Raw genomic sequence first — 24,350 nt, 5'->3', positions numbered from 1 at the left:
TAGAATTACAGTCCACTTCACCTGAACATGATAAATAATGGATGTAAGCCTACAGGTAATACTAAACCTCTCCTGCTTCTGCTGTGTAGAGAGACTAGTGGAAGTGTCCGAGCTCTGTTTATCTCCAGCGCTTGAAAAAGTAAATAAAAGGCATTGATCATCTGCTCATGAAGGGGACATGAATGATTATATTCAAGGAAATGGGAATCTGTGTATATAAAATCATCAAATTAGAATTTCCCCTACTTATCTGCACCATATGGTTTATATGTTATATCCTGTATAAATCTGATAAAAACTGCACAAAAGAGATGTGTGGCCTACTGTAAGATGATCAAGGGTACATACCAGAGTCGCTAACGGAGAACAGCATCCCTCTCATTACAATAATTGGACCACGAGAAAGAGGAAGGATCAAGAGCTGAGAAAATAACCTACAGAAACCCGACGATGGATTACAGACAAAAAAGGAAACTGTCTTTTATCACGATTGGATTAACATTTCTGTTGAGCGGCATAGAATATGGTAAGTATTCGTCTCTTTCCTTTTCATTTCTTTTCTCCGTATACTACAGAACTCCATGTAGCAGATTGCTTGTTTAAATCAATAGTGCTTGATATCCTCATGAAAAAGCATTAGACTGTGTAAATGGTGAATGCATTGATTGTATTTGCATATCTAGTGCTTCAATTATCTTCTCTCTTTCATTCAGCTGTCATTCTGCCAACTATATGGAGATATCTGCAGTTGTTAGAAGCGCCACCTTATTTTCTTGGCTTGGGTCTGTCTGCTTTCAGCTTTAGTGGGTTGGTGTCAGGTCCAGTGTTTGGTCACTGGTCAGACAAGACCAGAACTACAAAGACCATCATCCTCTTTTCAAATGTTTTCGAAATTGTGGGTCAGTACTTAAGAATAGATGTCTATAATGAAATATTGGCTTTGAAAAGTACCCAATGTTCTCTCATCACTTTTGTCTCATAGGAAACTTCATGTACTTCATGGGGTATTCAAAATGGCTTCTGTTGTCCAGTCGTCTTGTTGCAGGTGAGGATATTTTGAAGCTGCGCTGTTCAATCCGTCATCGTGAGCTTTGTTTGTGAACTTCTCGGCTCCTGTGGTGCAAATCATCGGTGCTAATGTGATTTAAGACTTCAAACTGATACTAAAGGAGAGATCTGTTGCTTTTGATCGATGGTTCTCATTAGGCTGTAATTACTGCAAGTCATGTACTGGGGCATCCTGACCAGACATAATGACTTGTGTTGATGTGTATAAATCTATAATAATATGTATTAAAGTGATGAATGTGTGAATACTGTACTAGATCTAGAGTCATCTCTGCTACATTAAATGGTATTTTTGCAACACATGCTCATTGGGAAAATGTGCCCAGGGATACATTTCTGAGAACAGAGAAATATGTGTCTTAGGGTACATAATAGCAGCATTTTGCGTGTAAAGCATGGCTTTGTTGGCTTTTCTCTTCTAAGGTGCTTTCACATCTGTGGTTCTGTTCATATGGTCTGGACCAAGGGCAACAAATTATAGCTAATAGCATTTTCTGCCGTTTTTGGGTCCTTTTCACCAGCACAATCTCACGGCAATGCGTAACTTTTTGATTTAGTGGCTAATTTGTAGATCTAATTCGTACAATTTAGGGGTAGGGTTAGGTGCCACACCTCCTTTTTAAAATCGTACAATTTCTTACAACTGAATTAATACAAATTCGTACAAATTAGCCACTAAAATTACAAAATGTAAAAAACTTAAATTTTCTCGTGAGATCAGGCTGTTTTCACACCAAACTGACTGCTTTGGTCCGAGCCAGCTGAAAAGAACCAAAATACCAGATGTTATTGAACGTATTTCCTAAACTGCTTTTTGATTGGTCAGAATTAACGTGCAGGAAAATGCCAATGAAACTTCCACAAGTAAACAAACCGGCAGTCACAAAATGACGCTTTTACTAAGCTGATTGTACCGCTGCCAACAAATATTTTTCCTACACATCCCAAACGATGGCACAGTGCATCAGACTATAGCAGCTGGATTAGTTCAAAAAGGTGCAGTACTTTTAGCGGTTGGGTCTGTTTTAGTTCGGATCATGTTCTCATCACAAACTAACCACTCCAGGGCTCGTTTGAAAGCGTACAGAGACCACCTCTTCAGGAAGGTCTCGGTATGCTTTTTGTAGTCCGCTTTTGGTGCACACTCGAGTGCGATTGCTACATTTGCACCTGCCCAAACAAACCGCACTAAGAGGGAAAACAAACTCTAGTGCAATTCAACCAAACTAAATAAGGCAGGTGTGAAAACACTCCTAGTTTGCTTTTGAAAACACAATCGGTTGGGTTTAAGGAAGGCGGTGTGTTGGTCAGCCTATATAAAGTTGATTTATCAGGCAGGTAACGTATTTGAGATTGTCAAAAATGTACACTATAGCCTCTAGTGGATTTGTAAAAGCAAAAACTGCAAGAAACAGTAACATAGTACAGGGTACATATTTCTCAGTTCTTAAAAGTGTTTCCAATGAGCCTGGATTGTATTTTTGTCCACACCAACTTTTTCCTAGGTCAAGTCCACTCATCTATATTTTTATAGCGATTTAACAATATAGATAGTGTCAACGCAGCTGAACATTTATGAAGAAAAAATGATAGAAAACCATAACAATATTACATATTGTAGAGCATTCCAGGATATCAGGCAGGAAGCAGTGTTGTGGTTCTAATTCAGTTTAACTAATTACAAATTTCACTGGACAATCAATTGAAAAGCAGCTCCACCAATTCCAACCAACCAAGCAAGAGGTGACAGTAGCTATGTTTCCATCCAACGATGCAAATTAAATTTATGCTCAAAACTGGAATATCGCATAAAACATTAGCGAATAAACCACTGTTTCCATCCAACGAGTCCAAGAGAACAAATTCATTACTGCCTGATAAAACTTTACGCCATTTTTGTTATCACATGATCAATTAAAGCAAAATCACATGACTTTTTTGATGCGCATGCTGTAATTTATTCAGTAAATGCGTTTTCATCTTAGTTTATGCACATTTTTTCTTATCGGTTAAAAAGTTTATCCTACACAGTTGTGTGCATAATTTTATATGCACATTTTCAAAGCACATGCCTTTGGACTTGTGGGGTAAACTGGGGCACCCAGAGGAAACCTACGCGAACATGGGGAGAACATGAAAACTCCACACAGAAAGGCCAACTGACCCCGCTGAGGCTTGAACCAGTGACCTACTTGATGTGAGGCGATTGTGCTACCCACTGCACCACCGTGCAGCCCCCATCCAGGTTTTTTTTTATGTGATATTCCAAAATGTGCATAAAAATAGTTGTATGGAAATGAACCTAGTGTCAAGAAACCAAAACTACACCATTTGACGGAAGTGAACAAACCTTGGGAAAATACATATTCTCTGGCCACAAGAAGTCTAAAAGACATTGGAGGGCTTGAAAACGATGGAGCATCTGTCGTAGAGAAGGTGCAGGTCCAACTAGGCAGGTGTTCAGACTAGTCAGCAGAATATATGTAGAGATTTATCCATCACTGTGGTTCTTGCAGGAATCAATCATGTGCTCTTTGATGACCATGACAACCATCTGTTCTGGATACAGGGCGAATCCAAGATTATGTGAACCTCATAAGGAGATGCAAACATGAGCATATAGTAGATGCCTTTCAAGCTACAATTACAGATTAAGCAAGTTGCTTATTCTTGCGGAGGCAGCTGTAAACGCGAATAAACATTTTGAATGCAACCTAAACTACGTACATATTGACATAAATATTTAACAACACTATCAAACTGGAGCAATAGTATCTGGATGCAGCCTTTATGATGCAAGCTGAGATTGCATCACTCAGCGATGCAATGTCAGACACAATGCACTCAAATAGAGCGAGTGACGTCACTGTGAGGGGTAGGGTTAGGGGTGGGGTTTGGTGAGCCAATTAAAAAGCATTGAATGCAGCTCAGATTGCACTGCACCAGGTCTGCATCCAGACCCCTCTTAACTGGAGGGAATTCTAAATTATAATTATCCACTATCGGGCAAAAAACCTATGACTAGTTTGCAAACGTAATTCTTTTTTCATCGTGAATGACGCCAGACTTCGTACGTGGAGTGGACTGGACTGGGGTTCATGTCCTGCGAAAAACAGTGAAGATAGGTAAAACAACCACCTCCAACATCCCCCCTCCCCCTTCCACTAAAAAAACAGCAGTGTGATACCGTCAAAGTTTATTTATTTATATTTACCCCACCGAGGTAAAAGCACACACGCACAATGTATTTTCTCTTTTTGTTTGCTTTTGAAAACATTATCAATTGGGTTTAGGGCAGGGTGGCAGGTAGGTCAGTCGATATCAAGCTGATATATTATGCGCAACAACAAGCCGATCGCACTCTCTCACGGACGTGTGCCAGAATGACATTGAGATGGTCAGAAATGTACACAGCACCATCTGGTGGATTTTACGAGAAATTGCATGTTTGAGAAAATGTGTCCCAGTAATGTGTGTGAGATTGTCAAAAATGTGCATGCCGCCCTCTAGTGGGTTTATGAAAACAAAAACTTTCAGAAGACATAATCCAGGGTACATATTTTTCAATTCTAAAAAAGGAAGCCCTGGGCACATATTTCTACTGAGCCTGGGTTGGAAGTAAAAGAAGTTAAAAAATAGAAGTAAAAGAAAAATCTGAAGATTTTGTTCTTCCATCAGGCATTGGAGCTGGAGCTGGATCCTCCATTTTTGGGTTCCTCACACGCACTACTCTCCCTGACGAGCGAGCTAGAGTCTTTGCTGCTGTCATGGCATGTCGTCAGGCTGGACTTCTGATCGGTGAGTCTGTATTCCACCATATGCATGTTAATAATCCATATATGTATTGCTTTTATTATTTTGATAATGTACATTTTATTTACAGGTCCTGCTTTCAATATCTTTCTAAGGTTGTGTGATTTCAAACTGGGTCCATTCATAGTTAATAAATACACCTCACCTGGGGTAAGTCTGTTTTGGATCATCTCTTATAAATGTAATCCCATTCCTAAGCACGAATTTACAGCACATTATGACTGACGCAGTTTAGAGCGTGTATGTGGTCACACTGTACATTTTTGGGATTTAACTTGAAAGTAACAGCTCCTGAAAGATCTGAAATGGTTGCATCAGTTCAGAAGTGTATGGAGAGATCCAAAATATGAAATTCTGTGGGTGCATTATAAACAGGCCTCGGAAACACACTCGATGTGAGTGGGCCTCACAAAATGTACATAATTCAGTCTGAAATTACAGCAGGGAAAAAGTATTTTGGAGTTAAAAAAATGCAGCCATTTTTCAAAGGATGAACAAACTGGCAACAAAACAAAGAGTACTATTTCTGCATTGTAAAAAAAAAAAATCTGTTATTTACAGTGTCCAAACTTTTTTGATTCATGGGTCTTTTCTGTTTGTGTATCTGTCAACATTTGATGTTGAAAATGTATCGCTGCAGTTTACCACAATTACTTTGAAACAATTAATATTATATAAGAAGTAACACACACACACACACACACACACACACACACACACACACACACACACACACACACACATATATATATATATTCATTCATTCATTCATTCATTTTCTTTTCGGCTCAGTCCCTTTATTAATCCAGGGTTGTTGGAGCCATTTCTTTCTTTTATTATTATTATGTTTGGATTAAATGGGTTGATTGGATGATATGAATATTGTTATTCATATTAAGTTTAAATTTGATAATTATTGTATTCAGGTTTGAGAATTTTGTATTTTGTATTTGTATATTATTCATGTCTAAGTATTTGCTTTATTGTTTTGATTTTGTGAATGAAGACTTTTATTCTGTCAAAATTGGGATTTAAGGAAGCCAGGTAGTGGGTGGAGGAGTAAGGGAAGAGCAAACAATTTTTAGCCACGTGAGTTTGTGTGTGGGTTGAGTAAAACTACTGGCAGTTTATTATGGTGTTTTTGTACTATAACTTACAATACCAACCAAGACAATATATCACTTTAAACCATGATAAATGTCAATAAAAATCGCTTTTCAAACATTATAACGTAAAAAGTTGTTGAAGGAAAGATCACAGTCTCATAATGCAGTTCAAAAGCATGACAGATGCAGTGGAAAAACTCTTAATTTACGAATATTTTATAGTGCATATCTTGATTATATATTTAGAATCTTCCATATTGCATAATGCCTCATTCACACTAGCAGTGACCTTTTAGCTGCCGGCCGCTCTAGGTGGCGATCTGTTGCAAACGCAGGTCCGTGTTGGTCTACAGCACAGAGAATACAACCGGCCTCGAGTGAGCTGAGAGAGAATGACTTGAGCTCTACCGGTGCTCCTTTTGGCTGTCGCTCAAGAAAGCCACTCTTCATTTCCATAAAGTTGAAGCATTCTCAACTATGTCGCGTCGCTCAACACGCCCACCTGGTCGCCAGTGGTTGCTGTCACTTGCGTAGATGGAGGGTGCTGGAAGTAGCTCGCTCTCTGTTAAAATGAACGGTCGATTGTTGCTTTGCTGCTGTGAGTCGCTCGTAGTGTGAATGAGGCTTAAGACTTTGCAGTAAGGTTCTGTTGATGTAAACCATGTACCTTAGATAAATCTACAACAAATAAAAGTGTATTAATGTAATAAACACTTTGCTTGTTGTTTATAGGGAGTTAGCAAATGTTAACTAATGACATTTACCTGTATTGTACAAATCTAATTGGAGTAAATCTCAAAATTTCTTTTAATGGCCCAGCTCTTCATGTGTGGGATGTGGCTGCTCATGCAGTTTGCCGTCATGGGTCTGTACTGGGACATCCCGCCACTGGATTCCTTCGCTGAGCAGCAGATGCCCCTCAGAGAGGTCAGAGGTGAAGAAGACGAGCCCCTCATGAGCCTGGAGGACGATGACAGGACTGCGGTAGCTGACTCGTATGGCTCGCTCAACCCAGAACAGACCGAGACCACGCTGTCATCCCAAATTCCACCATCTCCTCCAGATTCCCCTCCTCCAGACACATCCGACCCCTTTGAAAACTTCAGTGCCAGTCGAGGTGAACCATTTATTGTCATACGCTGCTCTTGTTGTTTTTGGCAGAGAGCTGGTGCGGCATCGATTCATTCTTTGTAGCATCTGAGGTGCTAATCTGAGAGAGTGGCGATCTGAAAACGCTTTATTGATCTCCCCGTTCTGTCTTTGCTCTTGGATTGTAGAGTATCTGTGTGTGTGTGTGTGTAGGGTAGTGTCCTAATTATAGTCAATCCTGTCTTGGCAGCATCGCCAAACCCGATATCTATAGCTCTCTATCTCTCTCTCTTTTTTCTGTAGAGTTTCTGAGGGAGGAGGTGGTGGTTCTTCTCACCGCTCAGTTCATCACTCTCTTCAATCAGACAGCACTCGAGGTAAAAGTCGACTATTGCATCATATTTTGTCAGGACTGCACTGGAGGCAGTTTTGGTTCGCTTGTTACCAGATGACCAAAGAGGATAAAAACTCTTTAGCAACTTGACCTAGAAAACATTTTTGTGTGTGTTTAAAAGACATCCAATAGACGTCCAAACATAGAGTTCTTGGGTCAATTTGAAAATCAAAAAATACAATAGTCCAAATATAGATTGGTCATCAAATAGACAGGAATGAATGATTAAACATGTGAAGTCTGTCTAAGCTCTCGAGGTAAAAGTAGACAATTGCATCATATTTTTGTCAGGACTGCACTAGAGGCAGTTTTGGTTCGCTTGTTACCAGATGACCAAAGAGGATAAAAACTCTTTAGCAACTTGACCCAGATTTTTGTATGTGTTTAAAAGACATCTAATAGATGTCCAAACATAAAGGTCTTAAGTAAATTTGAAAATCTAACAGACATCTAACTATAGTCCAAAAATAGACTGGCTACCAAATAGACAGGAATGAATGAGTACACACATGAAGTCTGTCTACACTCTTGAGGTAAAAGTCGACAATTGCATCATATTTTTGTCAGGACTGCACTGGAGGTAGTTTTGGTTCGCTTGTTACCAGATGACCAAAGAGGATATGAACTCTTAGCAACTTGACCCAGAAAAGATTTTTGTGTGTGTTTAAAAGACATCCAATAGACTTCCAAACATAAAGTTCTTTGGTAAATTTAAAAATCTAACAGATATCTAACAATAAACTAAAAATATACTGGTCTTCAAATAGACAAGAATGAATGATTACACATGTCAAGTCTGTCTAAGCACTCGAGGTAAAAGTTGACGATTGAATTATATTTTGTCAGGACTGCAAAGGAGGCAGTTTTGGTTTGCTTGTTACCAGATAACCAATAAGAATAAGAAGTATTTAGCAATTTGTCTCAGAAAGCATTTTTGTGTGTCTAAAAGACATCCAATAGACATCCAAACCTAGAGTTCATGGGTAAAACAAGCCTAAATTTGTAAATCTAACAGGCAACAATAATTCAACATAGACTGCTCATCAAATAGACAGGAATGAAAGATTACACATGTGAAGTCTGTCCAAGCTTTCAAGCATTGCATTATGTTTTTGTCAGGACTACACTGGAGGCAGTTTTGGTTCGCTTGTTACCAGATGACCAAAAAGGATAGAAAGTCTTAGCAACTTGACTCAGATCGAACTTTTGTGCATATTTAAAATACATCTAATAGACGTCCAAACATAAAGTTCTCAGATAAATGAAAATCTAACACATATCTAACAATAGACTAAAAATATACTGGTCATCAAATAGACAGAGATGAATGATTACGCATGTGAAATCTGTTTTAGTACTCGAGGTAAAAGTCGACAATTGGATAATATTTTTGTCAGGACTGCATTAGAGGCAGTTTTGGTTTGCTTGTTACCAGATGACCAAAGAGGATAAAAACTCTTTCGCAACTTGGCTCAGAAAGCATTTATGTGTGTGTTTAAAAGATATCCAATAGATGTCCAAACCTAGAGTTCATGGGGTAAATAAGCCTAAATTTGTAAATCAAACAGACAACAATAGTCCAACATAGACTGGTCATCAAATAGACAGGAATGAAAGATTAGACATGTTAAGTCTCTCTAAGTATTCGAAGTAAAAGTCGACAACTGGATCATATTTTGTCAGGACTGCACTGGAGGCAGTTTTGGTTCGCTTGTTACCAGATGACCAAAGAGGATAAAAACTCTTTAGCAACTTGTCCCTGAAAGCATTTGTGTGTGTTTTTAAATGACATCTAATAGACGTTCAAACATGGAGTTCTTGGGAAAAACAAGACTTAATTTGAAAAATCTAACAGACAACTATACTCCACAAATTGTCTGGTCATCAAATAGACTGAAATTAATGCATACGAAAGTGAAGAGGGTTCAGCTGTCTCCATTATACTTGCTTTGTTTACTGTTGGTTGCTAGGTTACCAAAACTACAGTCAGCCACTCTAACAATACATTAAAAGACATGGTAGCAACTTTGGAGTAGCAAACGTTACCCACATGTGGCCAATCAGCTGTCTTCATTACACTTGCTTTGTTTACTGCCGGTTACCAAGTTACCAGTACTACAGTCAGCCACCCTAACAACACATTAAAAAACAAGGCAGCAACTTTGAAGTAGCAAACATTACACCCATGTGGTCAATCAGCTGTCTCCATTATACTTGCTTTGTTTACTGTTGGTTACTAGGTTACTAATACTACAGTCAGCCACTCTCACAAACAAATAAAAAACATGGTAGCAACTTCAAAGTAGCAAACATTACACCCTTTTGACCAATCAAATGTCTCCATTAGCATGTTTTTTTTACTGTTGGTTACTAGGTTACCAATACTACAGTCCGCCACTCTAACAACACATCAACACCATGGTAGCAACTTTGAAGAAGCAAACATTACCCCCATGTGGCCAATCAGCTGTCTCCATTATACTTGCTTTGTTTACTGTTGGTTGCTAGGTTACCAATACTACAGTCAGCCACTCTAACAACACATTAAAAACATGGTAGCAACTTTGAAGTAGCAAACATTACACCCATGTGACCAATCAACTGTCTCTATTATACTTGCCTTGTTTACTGTTGGGTACTAGGTTACCAATACTACAGTAAGCCATTCTAACAACACATTAAAAACATGGTAGCAACTTTGAAGTAGCAAACATTACACCCATGTGACCAATCAGCTGTCTCTATTATACTTGCCTTGTTTACTGTTGGGTACTAGGTTACCAATACTACAGTCAGCCATTCTAACAACACATTAAAAACATGGTAGCAACTTTGATGTAGCAAACATTACACTTATGTGGCCAATCAGCTGTCTCCATTATACTTGCTTTGTTTACTGTTGGTTACAAGGTTACCAATACTACAGTCAGCCACTCTAATAACACATTGGAAACATGGTAGCAACTTTGAAGTAGCAAACATTACACCTTTGTGGCCAATCAGCTGTCTCCATTATACTTGCATTGTTTACTGTTGGTTACTAGGTTACCAATACTACAATCAGCCACTCTAACAACACATTAAAAACATGGTAGCAACTTTGAAGTAGCAAACATTACACCCATGTGGCCAATCAGCTGTCTCCATTATACTTGCTTTGTTTACTGTTGGTTGCTAGGTTACCAATACTACAGTCAGCCACTCTAACAACCTGATGGAAACACATTAAACTTTGTTTTCTTTTCACTTCATGTTAGGATGGTAGGCCTGGCCTGAAGCTAAACTTTCACAGTGTGTGCACATCATGTAATTTTGTGAAACATGTCAATTTAAATTAGCATGTTAGATGACTCTGGCTTGTCAGTTGCAATCAAGGCAAAAGTAGTGTATTCCCACCTTTAGTGATTATGTGGTTAAGATATATTTTCTTCTAATATCAAACTTTCTCAAATTATTATAACCTAGCTTTTGGCTAACTGATCCAAAACCAATATGTTAAAATGTTATCAGTGTGTTATCTGCAAGGTGTTGACAAGACACACAACATAAGCATGACGAAATGTTAAACTTGCAAACATCTTGATTAACAACACATTAAAATAGAGAAGAAATCTGTTTAGAGGCATGTTAAGACTGTTAGGAAACAGTTAAGATACTATATGCTAGAAATGTGCTAGCACCATGGTAAAATGTTCAGTTTGTCAGACACATACTGCATGTGCGAGCACAAATGTCAATCTTATTAATTTGAACTATCTAAAAATACAATAAGACTTATTGCATTATTTTGAAGTTGAATGGAATAATGTGCTTCGAATGGGCAAAGAAATTTTTCACAGCCAGTCAGCAGACCCCCCGCGCCGTCCTAAATTAATTTGAGCTTCTAAATAATGCCTGTCCAATTATGATTGATTAAGGCTCACAGTGGTAGGAGCATCAAAATTTAATTTAATAAAATCTAGGTTTGATTTAATATAATCAGGTATTTGAAATTGACACACATTTACCTTTACAATTTCCTGACCTAGATACATGAAAAAGTGCTTATCGAGTTCCAATTCATTACGTTTTTTTCCTCCAGATGTCCTGCTTAGGCTTACTCTTTCATGCTAAATCAAATCACTATCTGAAAAAGCACGCTCTGGATATATTATAATCTTACCGTTAGTTTGCCTGAAGAAAATGTGGTGCTTGCACATGTAAAGCATGCTATGAGATGTTTTACTCATGCTTTTCTGCAGTCTCTACTTTAACTGTGTGTTTAACTGGGTGGTTTTGTCCACCACTATTTAAAAGACATCTAATAGACGTCTAAACATAAACACATTGGCTTAAAACAAGGCTAAATTTGGTCTGTCAGTGAATATCTACAGTAACAGACACCTTTTGGACTTTTGCTAGATGTCTATTAGACTTTTAATGACTGCCCAAATTTAGCCTTGTTTTAGCCATGACGTCTTTGCTTGGATGTCTAATAGATGTCATTTAAACATAAAATTCTTGGTAGGCAGGCTTGAATTCACCACACATCTTAAAATCTATAGACTATAATCATAAAAAGTTTTTGTAGTTGCGTATCTCTGTTTTAACTCAAGTTCTTGGTTTGTGTATTTTGTCCACCACTACTTAAAAGACATCTAATAGACGTCTTAACATAAACACTTTGGCGTAAAACAAGGCAAATTTTTGTCTGTCAGTGAAGATCTACAGTATTATTTAACAATGTCTATTTTTGTACTTTTGTTAGACGTCTATCAGACTTTTAATGACAGCCAAAATTTAGTCTTGTTTTAGCCATGACAACTTTGGATGTCTAATAGATGTAATTTAAACATAAAATTTATGCAGGCAGGCTTAAAACAAGGCTAAATTTGGTCTGTCAGTGAATATCTACAGTAACAGACACCTTTTGGACTTTTGCTAGATGTCTATTAGACTTTTAATGACTGCCCAAATTTAGCCTTGTTTTAGCCATGACGTCTTTGCTTGGATGTCTAATAGATGTCATTTAAACATAAAATTCTTGGTAGGCAGGCTTGAATTCACCACACATCTTAAAATTTATAAATCATAATCACAAAAAGTTTGTGCAGTTGTGTATCTTTACTTTAACTCAAGTACTTGGTTTGTGTGTTATGTCCACCACTACTTAAAAGACATCTAATAGATTTCCAAACATAAACATCCTGGCTAAAAAAGGCTAAATTTGGTCTGTCAGTGAAGAGCTACAGTAACAGACATGTTTTGGACTTTTTTTATACATCTATTAGACTTTCAACGGCAGCCAAAATTTAGTCTTGTTTTAGCCATGATGTCTTTTAGATGTCATTTAAACATTAAATTCTTGAGACATCTAACAATAGCCACAAAATAGGCAAGTCATCAAAAAGACAAAATGAATGATTACACACGTGAAGTCTGTCTAATCGGTCTATTTGATGACTAGTCTAGTTTTGGACTTTTGTTAGACGTCTATTAGACTTTTAATGACTGCCCATATTTAGCCTTGTTTTAGCCATGACGTCTTTGTTTGGATGTCTAACAGATGTCATTTAAACATAAAATCCATGGTAGGCAGGCTTGAATTCACCACATATCTTAAATCTATAGACTATAATCATAAAAAGTTTGTGCATTTGCGTATCTCTGTTTTAACTCAAGTACTTGGTTTGTGTATTTTGTCCATCACTACTTAAAAAACATCTAATAGACGTCCAAACAAAACACCTTGGCTAGAACAACACTAAATTTGGTCTGTCAGTGAAGATCTACAGTAACAGACACCTTTTGGACTTTAGTTGGACATTAGACTTTCAACGACAGCCCAAATTTAGCCTTGTTTTTGCCATGACGTCTTTGTTTGGACGTCAAACAGATGTCATTTAAACATAAAATTCTTGGTAGGCGGGCTTGAATTCACAACATATCCTAAAATCTATAAATTATAGTCATAAAAACTTCGTGCAGTTGCGTATCTCTACTTTAACTCAAGTACATTGTTTGTTTATTTTGTCCACCACTATAAAGACATCTAATAGACGTCCAAACATAAACATCTTGGATAAAACAAGGCCAAATTAGATCTACAGTAACAGACATCTAACAATGTCTATTTTTGGACTTTTATTAGATCTTTAATAGACATCCAAACATAAACACCTTGGCTTAAAACAAGACTAAATTTGGTCTGTCAATGAAGATCTTCAGTAACATCTACAGTAACAGACATCTAACAATAGTCCAAAAGTCATTAAAAAGACAAAAATTTATGATTACCCATGTGAAGTCTGTCTATTTGATGACTATCTATTTTTTGGCTGTAGTAAGACGTCTATTAGACTTTCAACGACTGCCCAAATTTAGCTGTGTTTTAGCCACACTGAAAAAATGCTTTGTTGGGTCAACATATATGTCATGTGGTAACATCTACAATGACTGGGTTTGTTTAACTGACAAACATCAGTTAAGATTACTGATAATGCCGAGGTCAACCAACTGAAAATTTACCATGATTTACCTGAGGCAAAACTGTCAGTGAATGTACCCTAATTTGTCTTGCTATTTTACATCACTCTGCACATTTGAAATGATCTGTTTTATCTTATCTAAGAAAACCAACAGTGCATGGCTTCTTTGTTTGGATGTCATTTGGACAAATTACTTCACTCAAAAAATAATTTTGCTGCTTGCTCAAATAATTCTTTTAAAATCAATTGAAACATCCCAATTTGTGGACAACTTAATTATTTTATGTTCAGTCCACTTAAATTTGTGGATGTAAAAACATTGAAGTTTACTTAATCGGTTTGTTTTGGGTGAACACGAAGGAATTGTTTGGAACCCACCATTTTTTACAGTGTTGGTGGGGACGCTTGAATTCACTACATAACTTAAAATCTAGCAATTTTAGTAATAAAAAAACCGGGAGCAGATTTTAAAACACTTGCACTTGCTAGCTTTGTAAATGGTAACAGAGGAAATAGCATGCTATCAGTTGTTTTACTCATGTTTTTGTGCAGATGTGTATCTCTACTTTAACTCAAGGACACTGATGAGACAGACTTCACATGTGTAACCATTCGTTTCTGTCTATTTGATGACCAGTCTATCTTTGGACTGTTGTTAGATATCTATTAGACATCCAACCAAAGACGTCCTAGCTAAAAGGCTAAATTTGTCTAATAGATGTCATAAACATAAATAACTGGCTTGAATGCACTACATAACTTAAAATTTTAACTCTTAAAGATTTTAAAACACTAGCCATCATGCATTTGCTAGCTTTGTAAATGGTAACAGAAGAAAAAGCTATGCTAGCATGAGTTGTTTGACTCGTGTTATTATTATGCAGTTGCTGTGATGTTGTGAGCGGCTGATGCCTTGTTCTCGTCTGCAGACCATGGTGACCCCGCTGACGCAGAAGTACTTTGGCTTTGGCGAGCTGGGCAACAGTGTGATGTACAGCCTGTGTGGGGTGGAGGTAATTGCAGGTTTCTTCCTGGTGCGCTGGCTGAGCCGTGTGCTGGAGGACCGGGTGGTGCTGGCAGTGGGGCTGCTCATCTGCAGCGGGGCCTGTGTCTGGTGCCTCATCTTCCTGGCCAATCCACAGGGTGTGTGTGTGTGTGTGTGTGGCAGACGGCCAGAGAAACTGGCATACACCTGGGCATGGACAGACACAATATGTCTGCTCAGTTTGGTGCCAGCTCGATGATATGCGTTATTAGTTTTGGAACTGCTCTGAATTTGACCATCTATCTATCTATCTATCTATCTATCTATCTATCTATCTATCTATCTATCTATCTATCTATCTATCTATCTATCTGTCTGTCTGTCTGTCTGTCTGTCTGTCTGTCTGTCTGTCTGTCTGTCTGTCTGTCTGTCTGTCTGTCTGTCTGTCTGTCTATCTATCTATCTATCTATCTATCTATCTATCTATCTATCTATCTATCTATCTATCTATCTATCTATGTCCCTGTCTGTCTATCTATGTCCCTGTCTGTCTATCTATGTCCCTGTCTGTCTATCTATCTATCTATCTATCTATCTATCTATCTATCTATCTATCTATCTATCTATCTATCTATCTATCTATCTATCTATCTATCTATCTATCCATCCATCCATCCATCCATCCATCCATCCATCCATCCATCCATCCATCCATCCATCCATCCATCCATCCATCCATCCATCCATCCATCCATCCATCCATCCATCCATCCATCCATCCATCTATCTGTCTATTGGTCTGTCTGTCTGAAAAAAATGTAATGACAAAAAGTCAAGACATCAAATAGTTGCGTTATCTTATTTTAATACGTGAATCAGGTTTTAACAGAATTTAAGTGATACAAACAAATTTTAAGTTAATAAATAAAAATATACTTGTAAACAAAAGTACAAAAGCTATCAGTGGTGCATTTACCATTTCAAAATGTATACTTGTGTAATTTTTTAGTACAATTACTACTACACTCCATGACAAAAGTCTTGTTGGTGATCCCAGTTGTAAAAGCCACAAATAATAACTTGACTTCTAGTTGATCGTTTGGAAAAGGTAGATTTTTCCGATGAATCATCAGTTGAACTGCATCCCAATCATCACTAATACTGCAGAAGACCTATTGGAACCAGTATGGACCCAAGATTCTCACAGGAATCAGTCAAGTTTGGTGAAGGAAAAATCATGGTTAGGGGGTACATTCAATATGTGGACATGCAAGAGATCTGCAGAGTGGATGACAACATCGACAGCCTGAGGTATCAAGACATTTGTGCTGCTCATTACATTACAAACCACAGGAGAGGGCAAATTCTTCAGCAGAATAGCACAAAGACGGTCAATGCGCTCCAGGATTGGCCAGCCCAGTCACCAGACATGAACATTATTGAATCATGATGAACTCTTGGAGTTCTGCGATAACGCTTTCTTTGCCATTCCAGATGACTTTATTATGAGTCATTTATTTGAGTCATCGCAGAGATGTATGGATGCAGTCCCCCAAGCTCATGGGAGTCATACACAATATTCATTCTTTTTCCATGACTATACTGGACATTATTTCTGTTAAGTGACAAGACTTTTGTCTAAGCAAAGTCAGACCTTACTGTTCTAATTAAATAATTAAAAATCAAGGCATGATCATATTTTATTTTAGTAAAATAAGGGGAATCTAGAGGTCTTTACATTTCATATAAGCCACTTCTGATACCAAATGATCAACTAGAAGTCAAGTAATTATTTGTTGTTCATAAAACTAAGACAAGACTTTTAGCAGGTAGTGTATGTACCTTTATGTTACCAATATGAACCCAAATCTTTAGGTAAAACAAGGTACAGCCCCAGTGACAGATTTTGTACCTTTATTTCTGAGAGTGTAGAAACATATTTATAACATGATAACAAAATCCTAAAATCTGCCGTCAGCATGTTGACACCATGCTGAATTGCTAACAGATTTGATCTGAGATTGTGTTCTGCTGTCTCCTGTTGACGTTGAAATGCTATTCTCACTTTCATTCTCTATGGATTTGTCTTTTGATCAGGTGGTTTGGGGTTTGAGTTGTTCGAGTTTATCATCGGAGTCTTCCTGCAGTTACTGGGGCTTCCTTTCGTTGCTGTGTCTCAGGTGTCCCTCTTTTCTAAGGTTACGGCTGAGAAAACACAAGGTAAGAAAAGAAGAGAAGTCCACAGAGAAAACAGACTGAAACCCAAGAAAAAGACAGATCTTGAGTTTAGTCATGTTTGTGTAGGGGTTACATATTGTCACTGTTTAAATATTAAAAACTACATGCAGATTGTAATGATTGTGTTTTTTATGTGTCTTCAGGCTTTAGTCAGGGCGTACGACGGTCAGTTGGGGGTCTCGCCACCATTCTTGGTCCCCTGTGGGCAGGGGGTCTAATAGGAAATTTATATGTGATGTTGGGTATGATGATGCTTCTGCTGACCCTCATCATGGTGAGACAACAGACCCGTTATGACAGATTTTTCCGGTGTGCCATCATAGCACACAACATTGACCACCTCAATTAAGGTTACATGTATCGCTTTGTGCAAACAATGTCTATTATAGATCCAGTCAACTGAAAAAAAAAACGATATTACAGGCAATTGTTTGGCCATTAGGATGTGTGGCTTTTTTCTTCCAAAACGGTGATTTAGACACATTGGAAATGTTAGATTTAAACATTTTAGATAGAGAGTTGGTTACTTTCAAGTATTAAGAAAAGGAATTGTGCAGTCTTAAAATGTAATTGTAACTTCACATAAGTAGCACTTTTGAGCTTCCATTTTAAATGTATTTTAAATGATTATTATTTATTAATTATATTTATATATATTTATATTTATTCATTATTATTTATTCATTACTAGTAGACTAGTATTCCAATAAGTCCAAGAAACAAAATGAACTAAATGGAACTTTAATCAACATTCAACTTCAACTTCAACTAGATTTTGGTTACTGAAAACAGAACTTTATTTGGTTTTTAAAAAAATTGCTAAATGGAAGCCAAATTGAAACCATGATTCAGGGCCCTATTGCACTGCATATGCGTCTGCTAAATCACATCAAATTAACTTTACAAAACGGTCATGTTAATTTTAAAGGTGCTGTATGTAAGTTTTTGACTCTTTTGAAGCGTAAAATACCATAACATGTTTGCAGATATTTACGAAACATGCTAAGTGAACATTCCTGTCAGTGTTGCCAACTTAGCGACTTTGTCGTTACATTTAGCGACTTTTCAGACAGTAGCAACAAATTTTCAAAAAAGCAACTAGCGACAAATCTAAGGACTTTTTTGGTGTTAATGGAAATTTTTATAGACTCTCATGTGTCCATACTGTACTGTTCCTACTCTTCTCAATAGCCGCGTTTCCACTATCACGCCTAAAGCGAGTGTGCCAGGGCGAGCCAGGGCCAATTGCGTTTCCACTGTCACTTCCGGGGCCTGATCGGGCCAAACGGGGCTTCCTCAGGTCCAGTGGCCGGCCTTTTTCGGCCTTTGTACTGACGGCAAATGATTAACAATGCAAGCGTGACATATTTCCCTTGTACAGTCAAACCGATCTGCTTCTCCTTTGTTTTAAATTTAACAGTTTAATTTGACCTTTTATTCTTTTCTGGTTCACAATGACACAGTGACAGTATCGGAACTTGTTTATTACGTCTGAGAGATTACTGCAAAATCACTACACATCTGATATACTGTATTCAAACAGCAATAAATTGAATTCAGTTGACATGCATACATAGCGTAGTGCAAAATAAAAATTCCCCTTTATTAACCATTGGCTGTTAAACAAACAGAAACGGTTGGATGTGATGATGTCAGTAATATGCAAATTGACGTATGATGCAATCTAGCATCATAGACTTTTCGGGCAGAGCTTAGCAACTTTTCATTAAAAATAGTTGCCAACACTGATTCTTGTTTATCTGAAAAACAATGCTGAAGTCAGATATTCTGTTTTAAAAATGTGTGTTAGGTGCCGTAACGCTGTCTTTGTTTAGGTCATTTAACCCGCCCAATGCCAAATTAGCCAATTATATTTCAGCACCCCGGGTTGCCTTGGTGCGACATTTGGGGGAATTGTTGCAGCCTCCGAAATGAGATGCAGATTCAGAGTTCCACATGAGGTGGTTATTAATTATCAAATAATATAAATATTACAAACTTAAACATTAGGTAAGCAGGTTACATTGGATTTAAAGTGATAAGCAATTTGGCTGTTTGCACCAGACGAAACACTACAGAAATTTAAATACAGCTATTTAGAAGCATAAAATAGTGCACTCACTGCACTCCAATAAAGTGGTAAAGTTTATTTTATTTTCAAGATCTGAGGTGAACTATCTCTTGCTGCTTTTAGTAGTACGGCAATAAATGTCATGTAAAATGGCATTCAAACTCATATTATTAGCATTTAACACTGAATAAAGCTCATGAGGTGTACCTAAGGTGATCATTGTCAGTTTATCCTGTTGTTTAGCTGCAAGAAATAAAAGCCGTTTCTAAAATATACATATCAGGTTCTGATAAGAACAAAAACTCTTATTAATATGGAAAATATTACTTCTATCATGTGCCGTTGCTTTTATTTAGAACATGACTTAAATCAGCCTTTAGGCTTAATAGTCAGGCACGCTGTTGATGTCATCAATCTGGCAACCTGTGTTTGCCTGTGTTTGAACCAGGGGTGCAACACCTAGTTCAACCACTGGGTGTCAAAATTACACACTGCACCTTTAAATATGCTACTGTGACCATTTTGTTTTTTTATTAGAGTTTTGCTAAATATACTTTTTCAATTATCTGAAAATCAACCTCATGATTTTGCAATAAATATAGCCTTTAAAAAAAGGATAATGTGGGTTGAGAAAAATAAAAAACATATTTAAAAGGTTGGTGTCTGTACACTTTGTTTTGATTTGCATGTAAAATTATCCTGCAACAGTTAGACTTATAGTTGACTTGCTCTGGTCAGATCATGATGGTGTTGTCCTATGAGAAGCTGGTGGAGCCGCCCAGGGTGGAGCACGCGCAGGATTCAGAGAATGGAGGATAAACAACACCCTTCATTCAACAGGATACCAGGTCAGACACTGGAATTATTAGGCAAATATTATAATGTATTTTTGCATGACTGACTGAATAATAAATTAATTGTGGCGTTTGCATGTTCTCCTCATGTTCATGTGGGTTTCCCCTAGGTGCTCCAGTTTCCCCCACAGTCTAAAGACATGCGCTATAGGTAAATTGAATAAATAAAATTGTCCGTAGTGTATGTGTGTGAATGAGTGTGAATGGGTGTTTCCCAATAATGGGTTGCGGCTGGAAGGGCATGCGCTGCATAAAACATATGCTGGAATAGTTGGTGGTTCATTCCGCTGTGTCAACATCTGAAATAGAGACTAAGCCAAAGGAAAATGAGTGAATAAATAAGAGGCTATTTCATATCCCATTCTTTTGTGGGGTCTTGTGCAAACTAATAACAATTATGCTAACAGATAGCTTTAACCAGATAAACAGTACTCATTCCACAATTGTGGATAAATTTCAGACAATTTTCATTCATTTTCCTTAATCTTGAATGATATACAACAAATGTACAATTTACAAATGTACAAATGTAAACTGAATCCATTATTATAAATGTGAAATAAAGCAAAATGCTCAAACTTGATGGGGAATGTTGACAATTTCCACCATTTTGTACTTTAGCTCAAGATGCTAATCTCGGTAAACCAGATACCACATGGCACATCTAAAACTGAATTTTAGGCTTTTTCCTCATGTTATAGTTTTCATAAAGTGAATGAGAAATTCACAGAAATATCACAGTAACAGAGTTGACAAATAATTTTGTCTTCTATTGATGCATCCAAAACATTTTGTACAAATTAATGTGAGAAGAATAATAAAATGCCGCAATACCTTCCAGAGTTTCCCGCCAGAGGAAGTGACATCACTTGGAACAAGTCACATGCTTTTTTTCTATCAGTGCTATACAGATTGTCTTTTTATAACCAATGTAAGAGAGTTGACAAAAACGATGTGTTTGTGATGTGTTGGCTACAAAACTAAACCACATGTAAAGTATTTTGATTACAGGTCTATACTTTTTATCGTATTGATATTGTGTGATAAATTGTGATAAATTACAACTGTAACGGTGCAAAAAGTGTATCTAAATACATGGCATACCATATGTTTAAATACGAACTACATTAACATATTTATAAGGGGTGTAACGGACCAAGGTTGATCCGTGATTCGTACTGATCACAGATTAATAAATTTTTTACTCATAGATTAATCCTACATTTGTAACGATCGCAGAGAGATCACCTCTCACGTTATTCAAAAATATGTCTAAAAGCATTTAGGCTGTCTTGTAAAAAAAATGATGTCAGAAGAAGTTGTGGTAGGTTACTTAAGATGTGATGGGTTTCTTAGGTTATTAAAGGTGTTTTCTGTCACTATTTGTTTAGCCTGCATTAATGCATTCAGTGTAAGCTGCACGATTAATTATTAAAAGATTGTGATCTCAACACCCACGCAACATAAATTATAAAGAACGGTGATTTGCATATGTTTATCAATCCTTCGAATCGCTGCATTCAAATCTGTGTTTGAAAAATGATAAAATCAAGAGATTCAGTCTTTAGTTTACAAACAGTCAAATAACGCAGAAGTACTTAGAGAACAGTTTATAGTTCAGATAAAACCACTGATGTTTATGGTAAAGATTAAAATCACCATAATATGCATTTAATTTGATGCTCAACATGAAGTTGTAGGCAGCAATTACATTATTTAACCAACAGGTGGCGACAACCAGCCATTAAAAATATACCACTGAATAATTCTTCAAAACTGATTCACATGAACTGAAACATGAAGTTTTATGAGAGAATAACTGAATCATTTATTAAAAATGAGACTAAAAATAAATATGGGTTGTACAAATTATAATGTTAGATTTATACATATAGCGAAATCAGCAACAGAATCGGTGAATTTTTCACAGAATATTTTACAATTTATTTTTATTCAGCTGATTATTACCAAAGTCCCTTTAAGTAAAGTCATTTCACTCGGCGGCCATCTTTGAAACACCTCTCGGGCAGTATGCTCGAACATTCTGTCTGAATGGGGAAACGTCAAATTCTCCAAAACTACTTGCCAAGCTTGCGATTCCATTTCATATAATGAATAACCAATAAAATGAAACAACAACTGTTTATTAAGTTTCATTTTTAAATGTTCGTGTCACACAAAATCTGCAGAAACTCACGCCTGGTCCGATCTTCTCCCCGATCGCTGACTTCTGTACTAGAAGTCAGGCTTTATTCGCTATATAGCGATCGCTGATTGGATCCTGTACTAGAAGGCGGGACTTAATTCGCCATATTGACAGTTACACTTTTCCCCATTCAAAAGTATTCGAGTGACATGTCTTGTGTATAGTCTTTCCCTACTGAAAAATCCAGCTTAAACCAGCCTAGGCTGGTTGGCTGGTTTTAGCTGGTTGACCAGCCTGGTTTTAGAGGGGTTTTGGCCATTTCCAGGCTGGTTTCCAGCCATTTCCAGCCTGGTCTTAGCTGGTTAGGCTGGAAAATGACCAGCTAAAACCAGCTTGACCACCTAGCCAGGCTGGGAGCCCAGCCAAAACCAGCTATGTCCATCTTAAACCAGGCTGGTCAAGCTGGTTTTAGCTGGATTTAGCTGGTCATTTTCCAGCCTGACCAGCTAAGACCAGGCTGGAAAAGGCTGGTAACCAGCCTGGAAATGGCCAAAACCCCTCTAAAACCAGGCTGGTCAACCAGCTAAAACCAGCCAACCAGCCTAGGCTGGTTTAAGCTGGATTTTTCAGCAGGGTTGTTATTACTTCATTTATTTCAAGTTTTGTTTGTTAAAACTAAACGTTTCTTGCAGTATTGTTTTTGTAATAAATGGAAAGCAAATTACATTTGTCTCCTTTCTTTTTTGGCTGATCCAAAAAGTGGTCCGATCCCTGACTAAAAAAAACCATAATGTGATCCAAACTGAGAGATTTGTGATCCGTTACACCACTAGTATTTATATTTAGTTAAGATACCATACCAAGATTACGGAGGCTTGTCAGTGTATATATGACATTTCATAAAAGTCTTAATAGAAATGACATTTTAATGTATTTTCGTTTACCATAAATGTTTACCAGTGTAATATGAAATTTCATATAAAGATGTACATCCTACTTTAAAACTGAAGTACTCTTAAGATACAATTCATGTACATTTATGTGTCCGCATCACAGTTTTCTCATTTATTTCTTATTTCATATTAGTAATACTTCCATAAGCAGGCCTAATCTTTTTAAAACCATACCAAAGTGTACTTTTTTTCACGAGAATAAGAATAAAATAAAAATAAATAAATAGCCACAATAGTTTTATGAGTTCCACCTTTAAAGAGAAAAACTCACTGCATTCATTAGCATTTCCACTGTGTACAGTCTGGATTAGCGTGACTGTAATATAATGTCATTTTAAAACAGACTGAAATTCCTCTCATAACTTTTATTTTGTGTGAGGCAACTAAATTAATCTAATACAGACTCCTGCTACGCAGCTTTAAGCCACAATAATGAAACAAATAAAGAGCAAAATGTGGAGCTGAATGCTAAAAGTGGGCCACTGAATGAGAAATGCTATTATCCGCCAGCGACAGTCAACATTACAGCACATTCTCTCTGCGGCACGACAAAAAGGCTGTCATTGGTTAAATGAATCTATCTGTGTGATTTTTGATATTTCAGCACAGAGCAGGAGCCCCTCTTCTCTGCGGTGTGTTTGCCAAAGTTTAGCGCTCGTGTGGGGCTGTGCAGAGCAGATGCTGGAGCAGTGGGAGAGCAGAGACCCTGCCAGAGCTAGCAGACCGCGAACAGCGAGATAACACACACACACACACACATGAACACACACACATACCATTTGGAATAAATAGCCTTCATTTTCAAATATTTAGATTTTTTTTTGTTGCACATTTTATATTTTTAACGTTTTATAATTTATCCCTCATCATTTGTGAATTAATTGTTAAGTATTGTGTATTTACTGAGTGACACTTTTAAAGTAAATGTCATATGATTGGGTCCCCTGATATGGATATTTTTAATAAATAAACACATGATGGCGCTATTGTCACTTATTGAGATCAACACTGAACAACTGCAGGACTTTCTCTGTATGTGTCTAAGTGTGTGTGCGCTCGAGAGAGAGAGAGAGAGAGAGAGAGAGAGAGAGAGAGAGAGAGAGAGAGAGAGAGAGAGAGAGAGAGAGAGAGAGAGAATGATAAAGGGAACGACACTGAGTTTCTCG

The 24,350-nt window shown here is 37.3% G+C and overlaps 1 protein-coding gene across 1 annotated transcript; it reads left to right on the top strand.

Moving 5' to 3' along the window:
* Positions 1-329: 329 nt before the first annotated feature.
* mfsd8l2 (major facilitator superfamily domain containing 8-like 2) lies at positions 330-24,041 on the top strand. The gene is made up of 12 exons (XM_056465844.1): positions 330-526; positions 714-899; positions 983-1,045; positions 4,747-4,866; positions 4,952-5,031; positions 6,807-7,104; positions 7,380-7,453; positions 14,867-15,080; positions 17,020-17,142; positions 17,304-17,434; positions 19,970-20,079; positions 23,789-24,041. The coding sequence occupies exons 1-11, from the start codon at positions 451-453 to the stop codon at positions 20,048-20,050; spliced, it is 1,446 nt and encodes a 481-aa protein (XP_056321819.1). The 5' UTR covers positions 330-450; the 3' UTR covers positions 20,051-20,079; positions 23,789-24,041.
* Positions 24,042-24,350: the final 309 nt, after the last annotated feature.

The sequence above is a fragment of the Danio aesculapii genome, chromosome 2 (genome assembly GCF_903798145.1).
Source record: "Danio aesculapii chromosome 2, fDanAes4.1, whole genome shotgun sequence".
Classification (NCBI taxonomy): Eukaryota; Metazoa; Chordata; class Actinopteri; order Cypriniformes; family Danionidae; genus Danio; species Danio aesculapii.
Note: the sequence above shows the minus strand (reverse complement) of the source record. Positions and strands in the feature narration are given on the sequence as shown.

Coding starts and splice junctions, on each gene's coding strand:
- mfsd8l2 (XM_056465844.1), top strand. CDS start 451: ATGGATTACAGACAAAAAAGGAAACTGTCTTTTATCACGATTGGATTA. Junction 4,867..4,951: donor TCAGGCTGGACTTCTGATCG/GTGAGTCTGTAT, acceptor TTTTATTTACAG/GTCCTGCTTTCAATATCTTT. Junction 17,435..19,969: donor TTCTGCTGACCCTCATCATG/GTGAGACAACAG, acceptor TGCTCTGGTCAG/ATCATGATGGTGTTGTCCTA.